Below are 23,615 nucleotides of genomic sequence, written 5' to 3'. Positions count from 1 at the left end.
TAGACGGCTCAACGCGTCCGCATTGGCATGTTTGACACCTGGTCGATAGTGGAGGTCGTAGTCATACGCTCCAAGGGTAACGCACCAACAGATCATTCGGGGTGACAGAATAGGTGGCATCGGTTTTGACCGACCAAAAATACCCAAAAGAGGCTTGTGGTCTGTAAAAATGACCACTTGACGGCCTGCGATGTAACGATGAAAGTGTGTTACTCCGAATACAATTGCCAGTCCTTCTTTATCAAGCTGTGAGTAGTTACGCTCACTAGCTCCCAATGTGCGTGACGCGAAGGCAATTGGAGCCTCAAGTTCCTTGTCGTCTGGTTGTGCCAGCACAGCTCCAATCCCGTAGGGCGACGCATCACACGACAAATGAAGTTGTCGTTCTTCGTCGAAATGTGCAGGTACTGGACTGCTTGCTATACGGTCTTTCAAGGCACAGAACGCTTGCTCATGGTCGTGTTCCCATGTCCAATCGGCACCTTTGTCTAACAAGCGGTACAAAGGTTCTGCAATGGTCGCACGGTCCTTTATGAAAATATCATAGAATGATACCATTCCCAAAAAGGATTGCAATTCTGCTTTGCATGTTGGAGCAGGGGCCTTCTTTATAGCTGTTATCTTTTCAGCGGTCGGCTGTACACCCGATGCAGACACTTTGTAGCCAAGGAATTCAATTTCCTTCACCGCGAAAAGACATTTGTCTTTTTTTGCCTTCAACCCAGCCTGTTGGAGTCTCGTCAATACCTGTCGTAAGCGTTAAAGGTGCTCCTTTGGATCCTTTCCGCATATGAGAATATCATCGAGATAAACATTAACTCCTGAAAGTCCAGCCAGCAGATTGTCCATGAATCGCTGGAACAAGGTTGGTGCTACGGACACTCCAAACGGAAGGCGTCGTAATCTGTAAAGTCCTTTGATTGTGTTAATGCACAAAAGATGCGATGATTCTTGGTCCAACAGAAGCTGTTGATATGCTTGGGCTAAGTCGATCTTGGAGAATACGGAGCCACCTTTTAGGCTACTAAGTATCTCCGTTGCGGTTGGCAAAGGATACGCGCTCGTAGCCACTGAAACGTTTACTGTGCTACGGTAATCGCCACACAGGCGTAATGAACCGTCTTTCTTGCGCAGCACGACTATTGGTGTTGCCCACGCTGAAGATTGTGTTGGCTCAATAATGCCTTGATCTTGAAGACGATCCAGTTCACGGATAACCGCATCTCGTAATGCAAAAGGCACAGGACGGCTCTTCAAGAAGCGAGGGACGGCATTTGACTTTAGGTCAATATGCACTGGAGGTCCAATGTGTCCATTTAGAGTTGTATCAAAAACCGACGAAAACTCTTCCAGTAGCTGTGCCAATGACTCACACTTCATGTTATGGATTCCAGCCAGTTGTATGCCAAGAGGCTTAAACCAATCTCTACCCAGTAGGCTTGTGCCTGAACCCTCTATTACTCTGACAAGGACCTTGGCGCGTTTATCCTTCAACCTTGCTTCTACCGTTGTCTTCCCAAGAACGCTTAGTTTGTGACCTGACCAAGTTCGGAGGTGCAAGTCGTCCTGCACAAGTATGGGCTGACTTTGACCTGCAGGCCAGAGCTTATTAAATGTCTTCTCGCTTATGATGGAGAACGTAGCGCCCGAATCCACTTCCATGCGTAGTGGTTGATCATTCAGGTGAACGGTAACCGCAAACGTAGGTGTGCTCGATTTCCCACGCATATTGTACAATGTATACAATGTTTCGGAATTGTCGTCTCCTGACAGATCATGAGTGTCCTGTAGCGCTACTTGCTTGGCCTGTCCGCCTTTCTTTGTACGTTTCTTCTTCGAGAAACTAACTCGTTCCATATGACCCTTTTTGTGGCAAAAATTGCACACAATAGAGTCCGGAAAAGTGCAGTCTGGCATGCGATGCTCACCTCCGCATCTGTAACAAGCGATCTTCTTATTCTTTGCTTTCTTTGTCTTGGACGACGTTGTCGCTGACATCTTGTGCACCTTAGTGTCTAGACATTCTCGTCGAAGCTGCGTCCGCTCACGCAGTGCCGTTTCTGCCGTTAATGCGATTTGCAGTGCCTGTTGAAAAGTGATGCCTCCTCTCTCTGCCAAGAGTCGTCGTTGTAAATGGGAATCAGCCACGCCGCAAACGAATCTATCGCGTAGCATAATGTCCAGTGGTAAAACAGTGGAAGTCGTTGTACCGGAAGTTGTTGTTGCACCTGTCGTATGTGTCTGCTCTCCGGCGTCCAAAGCAGCAGACTCGGGCGTTGGTGGTGGTGAAGTACCAAAATTGCAGTCTTTGGCCAGCGCGCGCAACGCTGCCACGTAATCTGCAATCGATTCCGTGGGCCATTGGTCCCGCTTGTAGAAAATGCATCTTGCAAGTAGCTCTGAAGGTCTCGGGTTGTAGTGCTCAGTAAGAACTTTGACTATGTCAGCTTGGGACACCTCAGAAGGACGTCGTGGAACCAGGAGCGACCTCAATGTGTCGTAGACCTCTTCACCACATAAGCTTAGCAGGGATGCTCGGCGTTTACCGGAATCCGTGATTTCGTTGGCCTCGAAGTAAAATTCGAGGCGTTCCACCCATGATGACCAGTTGCCGCGTCACGCGTCCAACAGACATGGTGAAGCCAGACGACTTCTGGTTGAATAGCACGAAGGTTCCTAACGCTCGTCGCCAGTATCGATGTCCAAGGCAGTGAGGAGACTGTTAGTAGGGATGGAGTTTATTCCGCACCATGCGTGTTGTACAAGCGAATATCGAACTGTCGCACGCGCATCCCGCGATGCCAGTGTGGCAGTCCCGGAGCTCCATAAACCAGTATATAACAAAAACATTTTCGGTGATCGCAGAACAGATGGATGAATGAATGAATGAATGCATGTTAAAGATAAAAAGAGGAATTGGTTCACCTACAGACTTGATAAGGAATGGGACTTGCTACTGTGCTATGTATAAAACACGGACGTTTTTCGTGCAACTCGAAAAATTGAGTTTTCTGTTCATCTAGTGTCTATAAACATTATTTGTGGTATTCAAATGACCAAATTCATTCAAATGAAGTATTTACAAAATGTGGGAGGCTCTTTGCAGCGTTTTTCATCATTTTCTTTTTTAAACATCAATTTATAGTAGACCCTCAGGTTCAGAAGAGATGCTTTCTTCTCATTATTCGTCGCTTTTCAACGCATGTTGAAAAGCGACCAAATCTCCAGGGGTGCTTAGAAAGGAGGTCCTCCACATGCTTCACAGTAGTACCGTGTGTGGCCACTATGGTGTGAATAAGACGTTCTCCAAAGTTCGGGAAAGGTACTACTGGTTCGAATACAAACGAGATCTTGAAGAATGGTGCCGAGCTTGTGACCTTTGTTCTTCGAGAAAAGGACCGCACACTCTAACACGAGCTAAACTTCAGGAGTGTGCCTCCTGCATACCGTTAGAAAGAGTTGCCTTGGATGAATATTATCGGTCTTCTACCGGCTACAGCGCGTGGGAAAAAGATATGTTGGTTGTCATGGACTACTTTACTAACTGGCCTGAGGCTTACCCACTACGAAATCAAGAGACGGTGACAGTGGGCCGAGACGTTGGTAAATGAATGCGTTTCAGGCTTCGGAGCGCCAATCCGACTGCACTCGGATCAAGGCCGGAACACCGAGTCTCAGGTGTTCCAGGCAAATATCTCGACATAGCCAAGACACGCACGACACCGCTACATCTTGAGTCGACCGGATGGTCGAAAGGTTCAACCGTACCATCCTGCAACATATGAGCCTTTTCGTTTCCTATTATCAACGAAACTAGCATGGGCTCATCCCTCTTTTCCTTCTATCCTATCGCTGCATGAAGGCACACGCGAAACTCCAGCTATGATGGTCAACCGGCGGAAGCTGCGCCGCCCCAATGACGTAGCGGTTTGTCCAACACCTGACGGTGAAATTGACGTTCCCACCTAGTTTCAGGGCGTGCGCTTCTGCTTGGAAAAGGTGCATGGCCTCCGCTTGAGCTGACCTATACAACGAGAGCGTCAGACGCAGGTTTCTCAGAAGGCCAGTCGGTGTGGCTCCTCAGCCCAGTCCGACAACGCGGACTTTCGCCAAAGCTTCAACAGCCCTCGCATGGACCCTACGTTCATAACGAAGCGTCTGAACGACGTTGTGTACAGTGTCAAGCGTTCTGGACGTTCCCGGCCTATTGTCGTCCACGTTGACCAACTAGCCCTGTATCGTGGAAACTTGGATTCCAGAGATCCACACCAACTCTCGTCGGAACATCCTGATCAATACTAAGGGGAAGGGAAGGGGGGAGGGGGCAATGTTACGAAAATAAGGAAGAGGTCCGAGGAGAATGGCACGGACACTTCGACTTCGTGATAGAACTAACTGAGGCTAAGGAATCGGGACCTTGTAACAATACACATTGACCTCGGCGCGGTTATTGATGCGTAGGCACTTTTCTCACAGCAACTAACGTAGCAAAGAAGTAATCGAGAGAGGCTATTTTCTGTCCCAGAAGTACTTCTATGGGAAATATCATTCGAAAACTGGGATCCGGGGCGTCATGGATTGTCACGAGCTCTGAGGGCACTCGATTATACCTTGCGTTCGGTTTGGGACTTTTCACATACAGTATTGTACCAGACAACTTTCTTGTTGAGCAACTGAAGCCATATTGACTGGCCTCGTTTATTGCATGTTCTTCTGTGCCGTGTACAGTGTTGGCCGACGCTCAATGCATTCCCTTCCCTTTATAAGAACATAAATCGTAGCAATCAACTGCCTCACATCACATACCGAGCTGTTACTCTTGCCATTGTGCCAAGAGTGTGCCAAAAGTGTGCCAATTTTGGGCTATGCATGTTCTTTCCTTACATGACATTGATTAGTAGGCGAAACGTGAGTTCTTGCAGCATACGTTAAGTGCGACATGCGGCCCGCTCGAGGTTGGTGAACATGTTGGGGATGGGCACATAATCAGCTGAAAAAGATTAGGCGAAATGGAAATACTCGGTTTACCTGCTGCGATCAATAAACTTATCGTCAAAATATAATTGTAGTTGTTGTTGTTATATATATACATACATTATATACAGGGTGTCCACCCTAACTATAGATATAATCTTTAAAAATAGAAAAATCACTTTTTCCCAGTTTTAACCAATGGCAATGTACTCCACGCCTAAAGGCCCACCTTAAGATGGCTCACACCAGCTTCTGTGAGGATGCATTAATTAACTTCCGTTCATTGACTTTTTAATTTTCAACGATAGAAGATTGACCCAATGAGGACATCTGTTCCCTTGGGGTCACTGGTAATGTTACCGTTTTCAGAACAAAAATTTAGGCAGTTACAGCGCGAGGACAGGCCTGTAAATAATGTGCTCTGGTGGTCGTCTTTCGACGCTCAAGTAGAAGCGCTCCCGTTTTCATTTCCCGTGTATGCGGGGTGAGAAATAGCTGTCGAACCAATCTGTCCCCCCTGCGACAGTGTTTTCCCTCCCCCACATACAGAGGAAAAGAAAAGGTGAGCGCTTCTTGAGCGTCAGAAAACGGCCACCAGATCGCCTTACTTCCAGGCCCTTGCCTCGCGCTATAACTCTCTCGATTTTGCTCTGAAAACGGTAATGTTACCTGTGACTGTAAGGGATTCGGTGTTCTCATTGGGTCAATCTTCAATCGTTGATAATTAAAAAGTTATAACTAGCCAAAGTTAATTAATGCATAAAGTTAATTAATAATTAATGCATCGACACAGAAGCTTGCCTGTGCCCTCTTAAGGTGGGCCTTTAGGCGTAGAGAACATCGCCATTGGTTAAAACTGAGAAAACGTGATTTTTCTATTTTTAAAAATTACTTCTATAGTTACGGTGGACACCTGTCATATATATATATATATATATATATATATATAGCTAGAAAATATATACCTAGAAAATGCAAACATAATTGGTTAGCGTCTGAGCTACTCGAAGCGACTTGTATAGTTTTCGTTATATTCAGCGGGGCGGGGCTTAGAAGAGTAGTTGAAATCCCAGAGGATGAGGATGTGAAAGAAAAAAAAAGGCTACGCAGAAAAAGTTGGCCACAAAAAAAAAAAAAAAGTAGGACCTGCAACTCTACGTTTGTGGGTTGTTGGCTCTGAACGAAGGAGCCAGGTGCTGCCAAAACGAAAGTAGGGGTGTCCAGTTTGTGTAAGACACCGAAATGCACCGCGTCAGGTATGACGTCATGTGGTACAGTTAAAGATGAGTGGTCAGTCCTGTATCCCTACAGAAATGTTTGCAGCACAGTGAAGGAGGACAGTACATCCAAGCGGTTACATGGTCATTTTCCCTGTGGTTCTTGCATCCATTCGCTTTCATTTCACGTATGCACAACGCTACAGAGGGAAGACTAACATAACTCATCTTTCACGCCGTCCTTAGTACGACAACCATTTGCTTCTCGCACATTCTTCCTTATCATTCATCATGGTAGCTGTCGTCCAACGAGCCCTTTCAGGCACCCTTCTCTGCACTGCAATGCTGAAACTTTAGCCTTTTTTAGATTCATTCGTTTTCCTTTTTTGAGTCAGTGCGTGGATCGCCGAGACGGACTGCAAATGTTTGGCAGGGGTGAAGGCAAGGACGCCTTGCTCAAGAACTCCGTAGTTCGCTTCATGACATATTTACCGCCGTCACTTCCTGCACTGTACATGGACAACTATTCACTCATCACCTCGTCATTCCATATAACGTACTAAGCAGTGCGCCCTATTGTGTGCAAACCCAAAAGCTAAGTAGAAACATTTCTTAATTCAACGTAACTTCACGCATTTGTTGCTGTCGTCACGCCATTTCAGCTTGTGACATCCAAAGATGTCGAATTCCAGCTTATATCGACGACGATTTAATATATTCCCCAAAATTCATAAAAGCGACATGTCTTCGTATTACAGATAAATAGTTCACGAGAGCCCATCTGAGAACAGCCCAGCCACTACCTTTGCTGGCGAGAGCTTGCAATGGCATGTGCGACTGTGGAGGGTTTCTATTATTTCGGGACTCGCCGAGCCGTTATAGTAAGAAGCCAGGATTCCGCAGAAAAACCTATTTGAATATTTAGATGCACGCACGGGAAGAAGTTATAGTGGAATCAAGAGAAAAAAAAAACCTAAGCGTACCAAGCATCGCCGTTGGAATGACGGAGAGGTATATAAAACGAGGGAAATTTATAATCAACTTTGCATGCCGGAAAACATCCTTGGGAAGGCGCTGGTGGTAGAAGGAAAATATAAAAGCCTAATAAAACGGCGTGGAAAAGCGGACGCGAACGCCTCGATAACAGAGAAAGGGACTCATTACTCAGCGAGACGTGTTGCCGTGGAAACCATCCCCGGCGTGCATCCAACGCTGTGCTGCAGCTATGCCCGTCAACGCCGAGGGAATAAATAAAAGGGAATAAAAAGGAAGGTCTTATATCTCAAGTCCATTTTATCGGTCGACGAGTCTGTCGACCGCGGCATCGCTTATTAAGATCAAGCAAGCGTAACTTGAAAGCTACTTTCCACGAGTTTTTTTTAAAGACAGAAATGAAGAATGGATGCGGAGCATGCGTTAGCGCCCTCGAGGGTTAAGCCTCTAGAAAGCTCGATGAATGCTCCTGTTTCGTTTTTGGAGCTGGTAGCGGTACTACGAGAGCACCTACAACGTCGTAGGAAAAATGAGGATGTCCTCTCACTGCTCCTGCTAAGGTTTCAATTTTTAGAATTTCCGTTCTGCGCATGGAATGGAGCAATCGCCCATGGGCGCATTGGCGGTAAGAAAGCAACCCGGGGTAAAGCAGTTGCTGTCCTAAGTTGAGCTATCTTTCGATGCAATTGGTCACTGTATTTTTTAGCTTAGTATCTATGTACTTCTTTACGTCGGTCGCGCTCTGCAAATTAGATGAGTACGTAAATAGGCATTCGACAACACTCTTTTGTGCACTGAGTAGGGGTCATGAACTTTAGCTTTGAAGGCAAAGTCAGGGTCCTTGCGCATGACTTGTTCCCTGAAGGAAACGGAAAAGGCTTTGAGTGTTCGCGAAGTTTCGGTTGCTCAACAGCCACTGGTACGTAGGCCCCACACTGTTAAAACAGAACTTCACCACACAGCACGCTCCTAGCCAACCACCATTCCGAATAATATCATTCTGTGTCGTGATTTGTTCAAAACAGAGGGGAGGCGCGTATCTGGGACAAGATAGTGTCCCAGAAGGGCGCATCAATTCAGCATCATTTTAATCATTTTCAGCAAATCAATACATAGAATGACGTAATTCGGAATGATGGTTCGCTGGTTCGCTATGAGCGTGCTATGTGGCGCAGTTCTGTTTTAACATTGCAGAAACAAATTTTCGATCCTCAGGCATGACTGTCGTACATTTGTAATGCTGGGGTCCTGTGAGCAGTTCCCAAGATTATTTACAGGCCAACACCCCAGAACGTCCTGGGTACATAACAGAACACTTCAGCGTAACCATATTTTTTCTTATGGTATCCCCAGGACGTCTTTGGGTAACTCAGGACGTCTTTGAGTTACCGCAGGGAGTCTTGCGGCTACCCTAGGGCGTCTTGCGGAAACCCTAAAGGGTCGTGGGGTAACCCTAGGGCGTCTTAGGGTAACCTCAACAGAACTTCAGCATATCTGTGGTACCCTCAAGATTTTCTGAGCTTTCCTCAGACATGTTTTCAATAACATTTGACAGAACATTCTACAGAGTTGGAAGAGAATGAAGTAAAGCGCCAACCGCATGAGACGTTTTGCGAGCGGCAGGGCGTTGCACTTTTCTCAGCGACAAGCGACACTTGGCAAAAAACGCTCGGAGCTCACCGCATGCAGCGTTTCTGCAACGGCCGATGGACGGCGTCTCATGCGAACGTTTCCGTAATCTCTCAGGGAAAGCAACTCTACGTAACTTAATAAACACTTTATTACCAGTGAAGAATCTCAAACACGGGTGCTTTTGAGTGATAACACGCTGTAACGAATAAGATACTGCAGCAATGTACGCTCACGAAGCCATATTTGTTGTGAATCCCGATCCCGCTATTCACAAGGTTCGCGCTTCGTGTATTTAGACGGAGCGAACTCAGCATTCCAGTTGACATCTTCATCCAGCTGTTGCACAATTCTCCTTGTGTTTTGTAGGTTTGGCAGTCACACGAGAATTGCGTTCTTAACATCAGCAACAAACTTCTGTTCTTCTGCCGATCACCGTGGCCGAACAATGAGCAACAATCTGAGCAATTCCGGGTGCCGCCATCTATGGGGCTCCCGAAAATGGGCGCGACCGGATAACCTATCCCGAGGTTAATCCCTCATTGGCCACTTGCGCGCGTCGTCCTCGCCTCTTCCGTCGCCCAACCCTGAATTATCTATTCGCCTCGGACTTCGAGGGGAGCGTCGCGCGCCTATTGTTCCACGACGCCTTGGCTTGACGCTCGCCAAACGCCGCGGCAGGACGCTCGATAAACGCTAGAGAAACGCCTCATGTGGCTGGCGCTTAAAGGGCAGAAGCGCGTACTTAAAGCACGGGCAAGGTTACACCATGGGTGCGTTTTCTTATTCAACTCTGGCACCCTCGAGTTATTTTGAGCCGGCAAAAAGTAGCCACAGTAGCGGAAATGACGCCTTAACGCTGCGGCGAAAATTAGCTAGAGTACTCCAGGGAGTGACAACTTTTTGTTTTTTTAATGTTTTATTCACAGTGATTACTTAGGTGTCACAGATGAAAATCAATCGCCGCCTATTTACACGATCTTTTGTTGTTGTTTTTTTTTTTTTTCATTTCATGCCTATGCCTTGAAAACGACCTTTCTCCTTGTATTCCTTTCCTTTTCACAGTGCACGTTCGCAAGCACTGAAGTTATGCCATTCTTGCTCGAAAGTTGTTAACAGTTTCACCCGGGAGTCAGCAACCTCGACTATGTTGACACAAGTCCACGCAGACGAAAATGCTGTCTCACCCATCATCAGCAACTGTCTTTCGAGAAACTGTTTCACATCACTTCCAACACAGTCGACCAACATCATCACGGAGCACCACTGCGTGGACTGTATGGTGTCACTGCGTCGGGCCTTGAAAAGAGCTTGTTCTGCAATTGCTGTGAACAGAACCCGAAGCTTGCCTTCTGTTGTACCGTACGATCTTGTCTGGAGCCCAGCAAGGAGCCGCAAGCTGACCATACTCTGCGGGCCACAGGGCATTCACAGAAAACATGCACTGCGGACTCTTCTACTGTTGTTTGGGAAAAATTTATTGAGTGGGTGGCGTAATTACAGGTGGCACGAAGACATGACTTTTAAAACTACTGTACTAATGAACATGCGTGAATGTGAGGGGCAGGTGAGGCCTATATATGCTACGGCAAATTTACTCTTCTACTTCTTTAGAAAAAATCTTCCCGGAAACACCGCAAGCGATGCTGCCCCGATGACCGTTGAAGAAGGGTAGCCGTCGTTATGGCGTCACACACAAGTTAGCAGACGTCGTCTTCTACCAACCGTCCTGTTGACAGACAATTTGGGTGGTGTTCAATTTATAAATCTAGGACTGGTTAAAAACTGTCGTTTTCAAAATCTGCTAGAGTGCACGCATCTCCGGTTAGCAGTTAAACAGACAGTATGCCACCACTTCCACATCGTCTCATCCCTCAGTCCAGTCAGCCATTTTGAGCGCAGAGTAACTCTAGCCGTTCGAAAATTCCGGTCAAAGGTGGCTACTCTGAAGTCACGTGATAATAAAGGCTCTGACGTCGTTACCTAATTCCCTGGGTACTCGGGTTGAATAAGCAAACGCGCCCCATACAAAATCAGTTTTTCTCTTTTACTCCCCTTCTCCCGTCCTCTTTCGCCTTCCCCTTTCACAACGGAGTGAATCGTGCCGCATTGTCTGAGCAGGCAGACCTCGCTCCTCTTCCTACCGTCATACCACCACCTATCTACATCATACCAGCACCCCACCACCACAGTAACGAAGGTACACGTCTTGGGGTAGCCCTAGGGCGTCTTGGGGTAACCCTAGGGCATCTTGGGGTACCCATAGGTCATCTTGGGGTTGCCCCAGCGCGTCTTGGGGTAACCCTAGGAGTTGCTGGGGCTCTCACTCCAGCAGAACCTCAGGATTTCGGGGGTAACCTCAAGATTTTCTGCTGTAACCTCAGGCCTGTTTACAATAGGGCCGTCATCCAGCGTACCATTTCAACACGAAAATATCTCAGAATGTGTTCAATAGTCTCGTTTTGCTGACATGTCTGCAACTTGCATTGCTTCAGGAGCTGATAATTATAATTACAATTCAGTGCGTGCACATCATGTTCGCAGCCTACAGTGCATGTTCGTATGTTCCGCGCAAATCCTTTCGCGGGAAGATTTAGCCTATGCTTTTGCAGAGTTACCCTGATCCCAGGGCGTTGTGCTCGTACTTGTGAATTAAGATTTATTTGCCAGTCGCTGTCTTCCCGATCCCAAAATTCCAAAGCCTGGTACGAATGCAGTATGCCAAACGACGACTGAGACCCGATTTCACCAACGTGGATTAACATTTAAACCGAGATTAGAGACCCCTAAACTCTGAGTTGACCCTCAGTTCTGTTTTACCAACTATGGTTAGCGAAGTCTCACGTCAAAAGTATGTCGATCGGTGAACCCGAGTGTGGTGGCGTTGATATTGTAGCGAAACCCCCGACTTGCTCACTCCGGAGAATAGCACCTCAGAAACAAAATAATGCTTGAAATTGTAAATAAATGATTCAATTTGTGTGCGGAGATATGTCACGGGTTCGCTCTGATAATATCAGATAAACATCCGGATGTGTTGCTTCTTGTGTGAACAGTACTTGTTGATTGATATCCTCTAGATACGCACGTTACTGCAGGCATCACAGAAATCTTTCTAGACGCTCTGAAGGCAACGCACACCTCCTGCAACTGTTCCGTTTAATAGTACGGAATGCGGAAAAGCATGCCTGTGTACCGGCCATATGCTCTCCCTTCAGTCGTAAGTAGCATTTCACATATAACTGTGCACGAAAGGCACATTCCAAGGTGCTGCAACCCTGACGTACGTCCAATTTGTGCCATATATCATATTTGCACAACAACAAACCTCAAGCAACGGCGCATGAATAATCAATGACCAACGGTACAGACGCCGTTACGCCGTGCTTCTGTGCAGGATTTTTTTTTCAGGGAAACGAAGTGGAGAAAAGCCACCCGTGTCCAAAGTACAGAAGAGCACAAAGTACACAATTTGAAATGTATTTAAAGTGGAACACAAGTCCTCATAAACGTATTTATAGTTGCATAGTTGGCATTTCAAGTACTCGCCGTCAGTGCAGCCACCGATTTCGGGTGCGGAAATGGCGGTCCAAACATAACCTCTCAACGAATCACGTTCCTTTCTTTTTCATTAGCCTAGGGAACCCGTTTAGTAAACTGGCAAGCTTAACAGAGAGTTATTGTTGGTGAAACTCGTTTAACTTAATCTTCCGTCTGTGGTGCGGAGCTCTCGGTTCATAAATCTCAGATTAGCACTAACTTGAATAAGGGTTGCCACCTCTTGCCACGAAAAATACCGGCTGAGTGAGACCAAGAGGGAAAGGAGGAGCAGCAGTTGATTGGGCAAGGGCGAATCGAAAAGGGTGAAAGAGTAGTGTATCGAGAGCGAAAGGGCGCTCATTCAGCAGCGTACACGAAAACTTGCTGTTTGTTCTGTTTGGACATTCGCGTTACAATGTAAGTATATAGATAACGAGACTACTACTCGGGACTAGAGGCTGCTACTAAAGACTAGCGATTAAATAAGGAAAAATACTGCCACAAATAATTTAGTTTTAAAGATATACGTTGCATACTTCTCGAAAGAACGCCTGCTGGAAAATACCGATCCAAGACGCTGTCGATATTGCCCTTCAACCGGCAGCCGGCACGAGTAACAATAGACCTCTCCCTGCTTGTAAACAAATGACGTCATAGTGTTCGATAGCGCCACCAATGGACCTTTTTCACATACGCGTCGTATCCTAGCGGCTCTCCAACGAACCATGCTGGGCGCGCGTCAAAAACAAATCAACGTGGATAGCACAAAGGACCAAAACCGTTCCGGGGTGGTGCCGACAAGGTCGCCGCATTCGCGCGGTATCCCCACTGGTCAGAGCCGTTTAAAGAGAGGGTTTGGCCATTGGGAGGAGCCTAACTTAAAGCGCGTCATGCGACGTCACGGCTGAACGACCTCCCTCGTCGTGCTCCATTGTTTTCCAGTCGTTAACTGGTCGCCGACGCCGTATTGATGCTGATCGTTGTTTACAATCCAAGGAGAGAAGACACGTGCGTACTTCTTTCTTCGAAAGCCTTTCGTCCTTGAACTCTTTCAGTTCGGCAACAAAGCCCCCTTATCACCGGCACCAGTGAGCCGGTTATTCCTGTAGGTTACATTCAACGCGACCACGAAGCTGTCGACCAGCTGGCGGACAGCATCAATATGGCGCGGACTAAATGGCTGATAAGCGGATTCCGCTCGGATTCAGGCTTTTTGGGCGGCGCAACGACGACTCTGACGTCAAAATAAGCTCCACCCATGAGGCGGCAAAAGATCAAAGAATGTCCAAACTCTCCCTATAAATGGCTCTGCCACTGGTCCCCATAGTGCGCCTCTAGTGAAGACAGAGATAATCCTCTTCGGCGCCTCAAAGTTATACGCATGCGCATAGGCCATTGTGAAAAAGGTCCATTTGAACTACGCTCGAAGTTAGGGGCGAACAATGCCGTGCCCGAAAGCTATACGGTCTTTAGGGGATTAGATGATCACTGAAAGGGACGCGACCTTCGGTCCTACTTTGCTTTCAATAGGAGGCAGCGAACAAGTGTCAATTCGTGGAACCCAGCCCTCCCCTTCCGATTTCAGTCTGTGTACCAACGTCATGCTGACGTTTCTCGGGCAGAAATCTATTGGCCGTTCCGTTTAAATAGAGGCTGGGTAGCAACTCGAAGTTGAACATACGTTGGTAAAACCAGGCCTGATTGAAGCTTTCTTGTATAACCAAAATGTCAATGCCCCCCTCCTGTAACAGGAGCTGGAGGTCGACGTGTCAAGCTTCTGGCACATAAACTGCATATGGCTGACCTCCAGCGTTCTTACACTGCAGAACACAGGGCGGAAGACTATGCTGTCTCTGTCTCTCAGCTGTCTGTCTCTCTGCTGTCTCCTTTTTCCGTCTGTACTCATTCTTTCATTACCATTTAATTTGGTTGGATCATGAACGTAAAGCGCAGTTGACTTCTGTTGGGACCAGCTTGGACAATTGGACGCGAAACAGGCATCGGCGACGTCGTCGTTTTGTTTCCATGGGACGGCGGCCGTGTGGCGCATAAGTCTGAGATTTTTCAGCAGTGTCAAAGGTTGTCACGGGCCCCAAGGATGTGGTTCGTGTTCGGTCAGGTTTTGTCATACTGTGAACATTTCGTAGACAAGTGAAATAAATATTCTATTCACGACATAAGTTCGTGTATTACGTACATATTTTTACAAGTTGTGATCTCTGTAATCCCTGGTGTACTTGCCAACGTAGAACACATACTCCTCCGCTATCGGGCCTATATCAACGAGAGGCGTATACACTGCAGTCCCAGCTGGCCACCCTTGGCTGCCGCCCCTTCAACTTGTCGAGCATCCTCGGCCCTTGGGACACCGCGGCACACTCCAGGGCGGCCTTACGTCATGTAGTTGGCTTTTTTGAGGAGACAGGCTTAAAGGACTCATTGTAATCCTAACAGCGCTCTCGGACATTCCCACGATCACGATGAGGATCGCCATCGCCGCTCCGATCATTCCCGTAATCTCTCATCGTCATCGCTCATCATCGTCATCACTAATCATTGTCACCGCTCATATTGGACCCCCTAGCTATGGGGTAGCGTTCCACTCCTGGAGTGGAAAACCTCCCCACTTCATCATCAGAATATATCTGTTGTTGTTGTTGTTGTTGTTGTTGAAATCTCCCATAACACATAAACTGATATCACTCTATACTTGGTATTCCCAATTTCCCCCCTCTCTCCCTCTCTCCGTTTGGCAGCACTGGACAATTGTAATTGATGTCACACAAGTTCCTATACAGACACAACTAGCGCACTCAACTTGTGGTGTTTCAACGATTGCGTGCACGCCCAACGAATGCCCAAGAATCATTTCCAAGCAGTTCCGTCGAGGAACATCGTATTCCGCGCTGAAAACTTTCTGTGGATGCACTCTTGGGAGCCTACAACAATTCTTCCTGTGGAAAGTGGTTCTCGATGGTGTGCCTCCACTGCAATTGGAAGATATTTCTTGACTTGCCTGTGTCCTTCGCATGTACCTAAAGCTCTCTCACCGGGATGACGGCGTCGTAAATCTTCTAGCCATTACTCCAACAGAAGGAGACCATCGATCCGATAACAAATGTAGTGCCGTTACGCTCGTAACTTAACGCTACGCAGCTACAGTGCAAATAACTTTCTGATACAAGAAAAATAAACGGCTATTTTGCCGTTGCGGCGAACGATGAAAGGTATGCCGGAGTGAGCTCACGTATTGCGTACATTCTCAGTTTCGTTTGGTTAATGAAATAGGGTGTGTGAATGAAAACTGTGCGGCACTTTTATTTCTGCTTCTTCACGCACCTGCTTATACACATAATAATTATAACAATAATTAGAAGCAGATTTACACGAGAGATGAGGCAGCCTATATTTATGTGGCGACATGCTGTATATGCCGCGCTAAGCTGAAAAATAGCTGATGTATTTTGTTGTTTCTTGCTCGGCGGTGTGTGCTTCGACTCGTTTCGTGTCACTTGTTTCGACATCATATTGTCATGGTCAGTGAATAAACCAACTTGCAAAAGGTAACGGAGCGGATCCAAGACCATGCTTTCCCACGGGGTAACAGCGTCGTGTGGCGAAGCTGCTCTGCCATTCGCCGGAAGCTCCCGTTTACGCAATGGTCCAGGGAAAATGGAGGGCGCCCAACCCACGTGATCTCCAGGAGCCACTCACAGCGGTCCCGAGCAGCAGCGCGGAAAAAAAAGCTGGGCCCAGTGCGCATGCGTAGACCGACCTCCTTTCCCATACTCCTTCCCCTTCTCTCCTCGGGTTTTTCGTCTCTCCTCTCGTCCCCCCTACCCCCCAGCCTCGTCCGTTTGTCTTTGGCGCTTGCTGTACCTAGAGCAATGATCATGCTGTCCCAAAGCAGACAATCAAAAAGCGACGGTGTATGACAAATCAAGTTTATTTGTCCTTGGGAACTGCCTCGAAAAAGCTACAATACATATCTTTTTACGTCTTGTAACAGGCTTCACTGGAGATTTAGGTTCGACATCGAAGGGCAGTTCAGAAGCCAATGCTGAGCTATGTGCGTCGTTGTTGCCCATGGCAGCGGGAGAACTAAAATATATATATATATATATTGATGATCCGTAACTCTGCACGAAAATCACTGCTATGATAGGCAATCGATCTTGATTTCGTATTTGAACACCAAAGCGCACTTGTCACAAATGTTCGTAGATCACAGTGAATGAACGGCTGCGACGTGCATGAAGGGCAACAAAGCATAACCACACATAATTTGATTTGCGGCATATCAGAAACGTACAAGTTACGGCAATGCACTGCACAATGAAACGCCGTTAACGTACCGAGTGACTCGTAAATGTTGTACGTAATACACTTAACGTGATAAACCTGCATTACTTCCTTCGGTCACAAAAAGTAATCAGACTTGTCTTACCGTTCACCTGCGGTACGTCGGAAAGAGTGCGGACTTCCTCTCTGACCATTTTTGCGTCCTTTGGAGGTGCAGGGATTCCCTGTCATGTTCGTCTGCCCGCTGTTGTGATGATCAGGTGGATGTGCCACTCCGTTCTCACATTAGCAGTTTGCCACAATCTAAATCTAAAGCACTGAAAACCCTCCAACTACCCGCTATCGTTTCGTGCACAACGGTTGCAGTCAGAGACAACCCGCGTGGCCGGACAGACGCGATGTCTCCTCTGTCGTTTTTCTTTCTCCTCCGTTCGACCGATGGTGGTGGTGGTGATGGTGAAAGGGCTCGCCGTTGTCGGCCTTACAGATGTGGGCAACGTCACGACTGACGCTCTGGGGGGATGTCCGTCGTGGGCCGACTTCTAGGGGAACTGTGCCCACATATGTCTGAAGGCGTCTGAGGAAAACCCAGGAAAAACCCCAGACAGCACAGCCGGCACCGGGATTCGAACCCAGGTACCTCCCAGTCTCAATGTGAACCCTTCTTCGACCGACCGTTTGGATACTCGCGCCTCAATCAAATGACGCTCGCCCAATCAGCGCGAAGGAAACTGACGACAGTTCTTGGAGACCAATGAGCATCCAAATATATACACATATAATGTGCAGCTAATCAGAGATCCCCAGAGCAGGCGCGCCGGTGGCGACAGTATTTTGGAAGCGGTGCGTTTCGGTTTAGAGCCGGCGGCTGGCTCTGCCCCACCGGAACTGCGTCAGCTGCGTAATTATCGGCGGAAGCGAGAACGGGAGGCGAGTAAAGATTAAATATGCAAAACACAAGATCCCGTAAGTGTTGTCTTTTAAGCAACTCAAGACAGTCAGCGAGGACCAAACGTTAAAGGCGATACTGATTTTGTGCGAGGGCCCTTGTTATAATGGGTAGCTTTCTTCGTGATAGCTCATCAAGCAGTGATTCTGTCTTTTTGGCGACCACAAGGGTAACGGAACTCAGTTTTAACCTTCTTGATCTTTTAAAATGCGTTCTTTAAGAGTTGATACGATTGTCAAAGACAGAAACATCTAGAAGCTCATCGGCATAGTGTATTGTGCTGGACGAAAAAGTAAGGTAACCCCTTTATTACCTCAGCTAGTAAAACGAGTGCTAATTAAATAAAGGAAGCGCTCCACGCAATACTGCGCGCTCTTTGTTCTACGGTTTCGACCTCAAATAGGCTGCCACATTTGCACTTACAGCGTGAAAGCTGAGGGTCGGAAAGCTCGAGCCGATTTCGGTCTCCTTACTTCTCCGCAGACTTGCACGTAACAGGTAACGGGTAATTGCGGTACTAGTAATCAATTACTTTTTGAGTAATTTGCAACGTAGTCGATTACTTTTCTGAACAAGTAATTTTTTGAGTAATTCAATTACAATTTTCAGTAATCAATTACCAAGTAATCGATTACTTTGAGACTGAAGAATCCACACTGTTTTGGAAGACAAGACCAACTGCGCTCTGGAAATTCCAAGACAGCCGTCTTATATCTAGGATTTTTGCCGCAACAATCTCTTACTCGAAGTCAATTGCCACAGTGTTCCGCCCGTGTAGTGTGTTTTTGAGTGCACTGTCCTCTCCCCATTCATGTGGGCTATCTTTCCGTAGCCCGGCTTGCATAGAGTAGGTTGGACTGTAGGTTGTGCTATGAACCTGATGAGTAATTTGTTGGAGTGCCAGTTGGAACTCTTTTGTCTTCTCTCACTATGGCAGATGCACAGAGAACACAGAACTCTCGACCCAGATCACCTATTGGGATTCTTGTACACTCATGAGCTCCTGTCAGTCTTGTGCGGACTACTGGCGATGTCACAACGATGTCGACGATTTGCAATGACTTGTCGCCGTGGCCTAGCTATCCGGCATGTTCAGAGCGGAGGGGAAAACGGTTAAAAAAATCTTGTTCAAATGCCTGCTGTGCCTCCCTCAAGCAAAATTTCTGTCAGCTTTGAGTTTTAACTCATGTAATTTTTCGGTGCCTTGCAGCTTGCAGTACTGGCAGTTATGCACAACGCCGTTCAGACACTTGTGCTTGTACTTTTCCCCTCAGATATCGAAAGTAACCGTTCAAATTTCAAATGAAACCGCCGAGGGTGTACGCAGCACGCAGGCAAGGAAGCGCGAAGTGCCGTTTCCAAATTCCGGTAAGCAATCCGGATGCGCTAGTGGCGTCCGACCATTAGAGAGGCACGGATTGCTCTGTGCGCAGTAACACGCATTTTGATACAGATTTTGCCAGAGCTGTGGGGGACTGACGGCGCCGCCAAGCTGAATTGGTGGAAGTCCGAAAGGCTCGTTTGGCTGCAAATGCTGTCTTGCGTTAGCGTTGTGTAGGGTCGTGTGAAGGGTTGTGTAGCGTTTGTGAATGGTCGTTGGCGGGTTGTGCAACGTTGTGAAGGAGAGTTCTCAAAGGGTTTTCAAGTTTTAACGTTAACGCATTTCCATCTGATCCACCAATAGATCGACCATGTTTTTTCTTGAAATTATGGGGGCGTTTATCAACATCTATTCCAGTTTGAAAAATATATATATATTTTTTTTTTTCATTTAACATTGAGACCCGAAAATAATTGCCCTAATTTGGATGGTTATCACGCAAACTACTATGCCCCGCTTTCACCAACGCCAGTCAACACTTGAACCGAGATTAGACTTCCCTAAGCTTGATGTTAACCGTGAACCCTGTGTTACCAATGGTTCTATGTGACCCTCTTTGACGGGAAATATCGTTATCCCGTATTAATAGGGAGTTTTAGTACATCGTACGCTATCGCCTTTGCGTACGTAAGAAATAGCGTTGATGGTTCTGCGGAGACCCATAACAGAAAGAGAGCTTCGCGCAGTGCGCAGCACCACCAACGCTATTTGTTACGTACGCTATCGCCTCTGCGTACGATCTACTAAAACTCTAATGAAACCGGGCTGACCATTAACACCTTAGTCAGACGGCAAACTTAAGCCTGGTTTAGAGTCCGACGGAGCGGGGCGTAACGACGTGCGGCGCACCGCAGCGCATCGCGAGCCGCCGCCGGTGAGTCTCGGCGCGGCGTCAACGCGCGAATTTTCCAGCCGCCGTCGGGGTAGTAGAACAATGCTCTAGATCTGGCGTGGGCTCCGATGGACTCGCATTTCCCAACATGGCATCGTGAGGTCCCCGGCCGGTTTCGTGTTGCACCCAGGGACAGAATTTAGCATTCCCGGAGACACATAGAACCGATCCAGCCGACTGTGATGGCCACGGTAGCAGGGCTGGGCAGGAATACTCAAAGTCTGTATTATAATACAAATACATAATACTTGCTAAAAATGGTATTATAATACTAATACATAATACATTTTATTTTCAAGTATTATAATACATAATACTATTACTTCCCGGTATTACTCAAGTAATACTAGTAATACTTTTGTGCCGTGGCAGACAGTTATTAGAAAAGGGATCCCAGACATATTTCTGAAGCCACTGGTCCGGTCAACGCATGTTTATTTCAGTTGATTGCACTTAAGAAGGAACATCTTTTCAAATACGCCATCTTCTAACGATCGTCTGTTTGGTCTGAGTAGCAGGTTCGCAAACGAAAGCAATCGTTCAACCGGCGCGGACGAACATAAATTAGTGTTGAACTTTGAGAAAACAGTCTTAACTGATGGGAAGTCGTCCAACATGGACAAGTCTACGCGCTTGTCATCGAGGTACTTGAGGACTTCCAACTTCGCATGGCACAGTGCACTGCTCTCAGGGCAGTCTCTCGCGGGACGCAGGTGTATATGTCTATAATCCCCTTTTTTCTGCCTTACTTTCTGACGCACCGACCCTGGCTCCATTCTACGATATGACCCCATAAGGGCTCCGGGTTGTTAACCCAGAGTGGAGAAGTTTCTCCGAAATTTGAGTCAGCCAGCTCCTGTAATCGTCTCTTTGTTGCACGTTGAAGTGTGATCCTCTGTTGGCAGAACTAGGTCGTGTTCGTAGGACTGGAATGGTACCGAAACCATACACGTGCAAGACCCATCACCCCAGGCAGGACATGCCGTAAGTATTATGAGTTTTGCAGTAATACAATGCAAGTAATACTCGATTTTTTTGTATTTATAATACGTAATACAAATACACTTATCAGATGGGTATTATAATACGTAATACAAATACTCTAAGGTATTACAGTAACGGTATTATAATACAATGTATTTGTAATACTGCCCAGCCCTGCACGGGAGTTCACCCAAGTGAATTCATATCTGTCGCCATGAACGTGAGACCAGGCGTCCGTTAAGCCAATCGCGCTTACAAGGCGTTCGACTTCTCTGCACGCCTGTCTACTGTGTTGGCGGTCGATCGTGCAATTAAAATCACCAGCAAGTATCAAGTTTTGACTGCCAAAAAGAAAGTGTCTAATCGACGGAAGAAGTCCGATCGCTCACTACGACGTACAGGCGCATAAACATTTACAATACGAAATGATTTGCCGTCAAGCTGAAGCTCCAAATATACCACCCTCCCATCCGTATCAATGTATCAAACCACAGGATGGAGCCCTGAAAAGACGGAAATATTAGGATGCCGGTGCCAGCCCGCTGAGGCGAGCCACAGCTGAAGAATGCCTTGACCCCATGTGAAGTTTCTAGAATTTGAATGGACCTTCCGGATAATGGCCTGGTTTCTAGCAGCAAAGAGATTATCAACGTGGGCCAATTTCGCCCATCTGACAACTTCCAACTGTTTGGCCTGTCTGCAAAACCCACGCACATTTAAGGTGGCGACACGAAGCTGGGACATAAAAAAGAGGGATACTAATAACACGAACATAGGTAGAATTGACAATTACAATTACAATACAATTGACAGATAATCTATCAAGTGACGTCCGGATCATCGGGCTTTACTCTCACTTGGGCGCAGCTCTTGAACTTTTGAACTACATGTTGAACTCCATTATCATCTCTGTTCGTCTCTGGACATAATCCCTTTGCGTTTTCATCATCGGTTTGAACAACTTTGTCTTGTCATCATCTGTATTAAGTGTACTGGGGTAGCCAGTTTGACTTCGTCGAAACTTACATCCCCGTTTTTTTCTTCTTTATTCACATCACATCACATCGGGCTTGAGCTTGGAATCAGGAGCCGATGTTTCGTCAGCAACGATGGGGGCGTCTCCCACTTCATCAGAAGACTCGTCCGAGGAGTCATGCTTCCGTTTACAGCCAGGCGTGCCAGGCATCACAGCACCTGCCTCCAGGTCGATTACCAACCTATCGAGCTCGGAAGACGCGACACTTACGCTGTCGTCGTCTACAGTGTTTACCTGCTCGACAGCAGGAGCGAAGGAATCACCCACGGGGGCGGTATCACAGTTGCCGCACTCCGCACCCGGAACAGATGAACGAGCAACTGCCGCGGAACAACCGCTGGTACCCTCTTGAACTGCCACACCGACAGTTAATGCGTCTACTCTAGTAGCTACTGCGGGCGCGTTAGAGGTACACTCCAACTCTACGGAGCGCACAGGCTCTCCCACAACCGCAGGAACAGGCAACACGGGAGCGCCCGGCGACACACTATCACTGACTACACGTGAAGCCCACGTCTTGACTGTGCAATAAGCTATGGCGTGGTCAGCGCCGCACCGCTTGCACAGAGCATCACACGACTCATGCCCAATCTCGGAACAACGGGCGCATACTGGTGCGAAACAATCTTTTTTGACGTGCCCTTCGCAATTGCAGCGTAAGCACACGCGCTTGAGGCCATCATAGCTGCACGCAACCACACACACACACACACACACAAATAGAGATACGATGATGAGATGGGGCTGATGCCGGTCAGCAGGCTGGGCGCTGCCCCAGTGCCACTTGTACGTGATGAGAGATGATGATGGATATGATAAGGGGTCCGGTAAGGGGGCACGCAACCAGCCTTCCACGGAGGTAGATGAAATTGGGAACGGGACTCTTCATTTCCATCAAAACTCGACGGTTACCCGTTTCGATGCCTTCCAACTCTTTCTGCGGGAAGGTTTCCCCTGTAACCTTAGTCACAGGTCCAAACGCAGTAAGCGCCGCCTCCACCACCTGATCCGGGACCGGATCCGGTACGGACACTATCGTCACTGTGATTAAGTTAGATTCCATGGAAACCATCTCAATTTCCTGCCCTTTCACAGTGACCGAACGGAGGGCCTTTAGTGTTTGAGCGGCCTGCTTCGATTTCACTACGAGGGTGCATGCGCCGCCGCTCAAATGACGCATACTTTTCACTATTTTGCCGACTTTCTTAACTAAGGGGATCAGGAAGTCGACACGGGACACATTGGAGGGCAGTGTCACGGAAAAATCTAGCGGCCTACTGGCCATGGTTTGGTTGGGGTCAGGAGACCCAGCACCACGACCAAGACTAAGGCTAAGATCACTCACATGGCAAACAGACCCTAAAAATGGGGAAGCACGTCAAAAAGGAAGAAACTCACACGAAGAAACTCAAACTTACCAAATACCAAACTTACCAAAGTAGAATCGTGCAGAGGAGCGCAGAACAGATGAGGACTAGGATGAGAGCTAGGGCGGTACTAGTATTAGAATGCGACGTAGGCAAGCATTGCGCTTGTTCCATCCTACGGATGGCAATACAAGACAAATCGGCGGGTGTTTTTCAGCATTTTTCGGAAAGTAACGAAGACCAGGAAACCCTGCTTATAAGGAATCCAGGTGTTCGTGTACAATGTGCAGGGTAGAAACATTCCTTTTGGAGGTGTCATTTGTGAAAATTGAGGCACTGAGAAGAGGTGGG

The 23,615-nt window shown here is 47.4% G+C and overlaps 1 protein-coding gene across 1 annotated transcript; it reads right to left on the bottom strand.

Moving 5' to 3' along the window:
* Positions 1-759: 759 nt before the first annotated feature.
* Positions 760-22,969, bottom strand: LOC135384553 (uncharacterized protein K02A2.6-like). The gene is made up of 3 exons (XM_064613750.1): positions 22,810-22,969; positions 21,925-22,250; positions 760-2,568 (listed from the first exon to the last, which is right to left on the bottom strand). The coding sequence occupies exons 1-3, from the start codon at positions 22,967-22,969 to the stop codon at positions 760-762; spliced, it is 2,295 nt and encodes a 764-aa protein (XP_064469820.1).
* Positions 22,970-23,615: the final 646 nt, after the last annotated feature.

This window comes from Ornithodoros turicata, chromosome 2 (genome assembly GCF_037126465.1).
Source record: "Ornithodoros turicata isolate Travis chromosome 2, ASM3712646v1, whole genome shotgun sequence".
NCBI lineage: Eukaryota > Metazoa > Arthropoda > Arachnida > Ixodida > Argasidae > Ornithodoros > Ornithodoros turicata.
This window is presented reverse-complemented; position numbering and strand designations above follow the sequence as displayed.

What these genes read in the sequence shown, in the direction of transcription:
- LOC135384553 (XM_064613750.1), bottom strand. Translation starts at nt 22,969, where the DNA reads ATGGTTTCCATGGAATCTAACTTAATCACAGTGACGATAGTGTCCGTA. An exon ending in GTTGGAAGGCATCGAAACGG is followed by an intron (nt 22,251 to 22,809) that starts GTAACCGTCGAG and finishes TCGGTGTGGCAG; the next exon opens with TTCAAGAGGGTACCAGCGGT. An exon ending in ATTCCAAGCTCAAGCCCGAT is followed by an intron (nt 2,569 to 21,924) that starts GTGATGTGATGT and finishes TTTTACTTCGAG; the next exon opens with GCCAACGAAATCACGGATTC.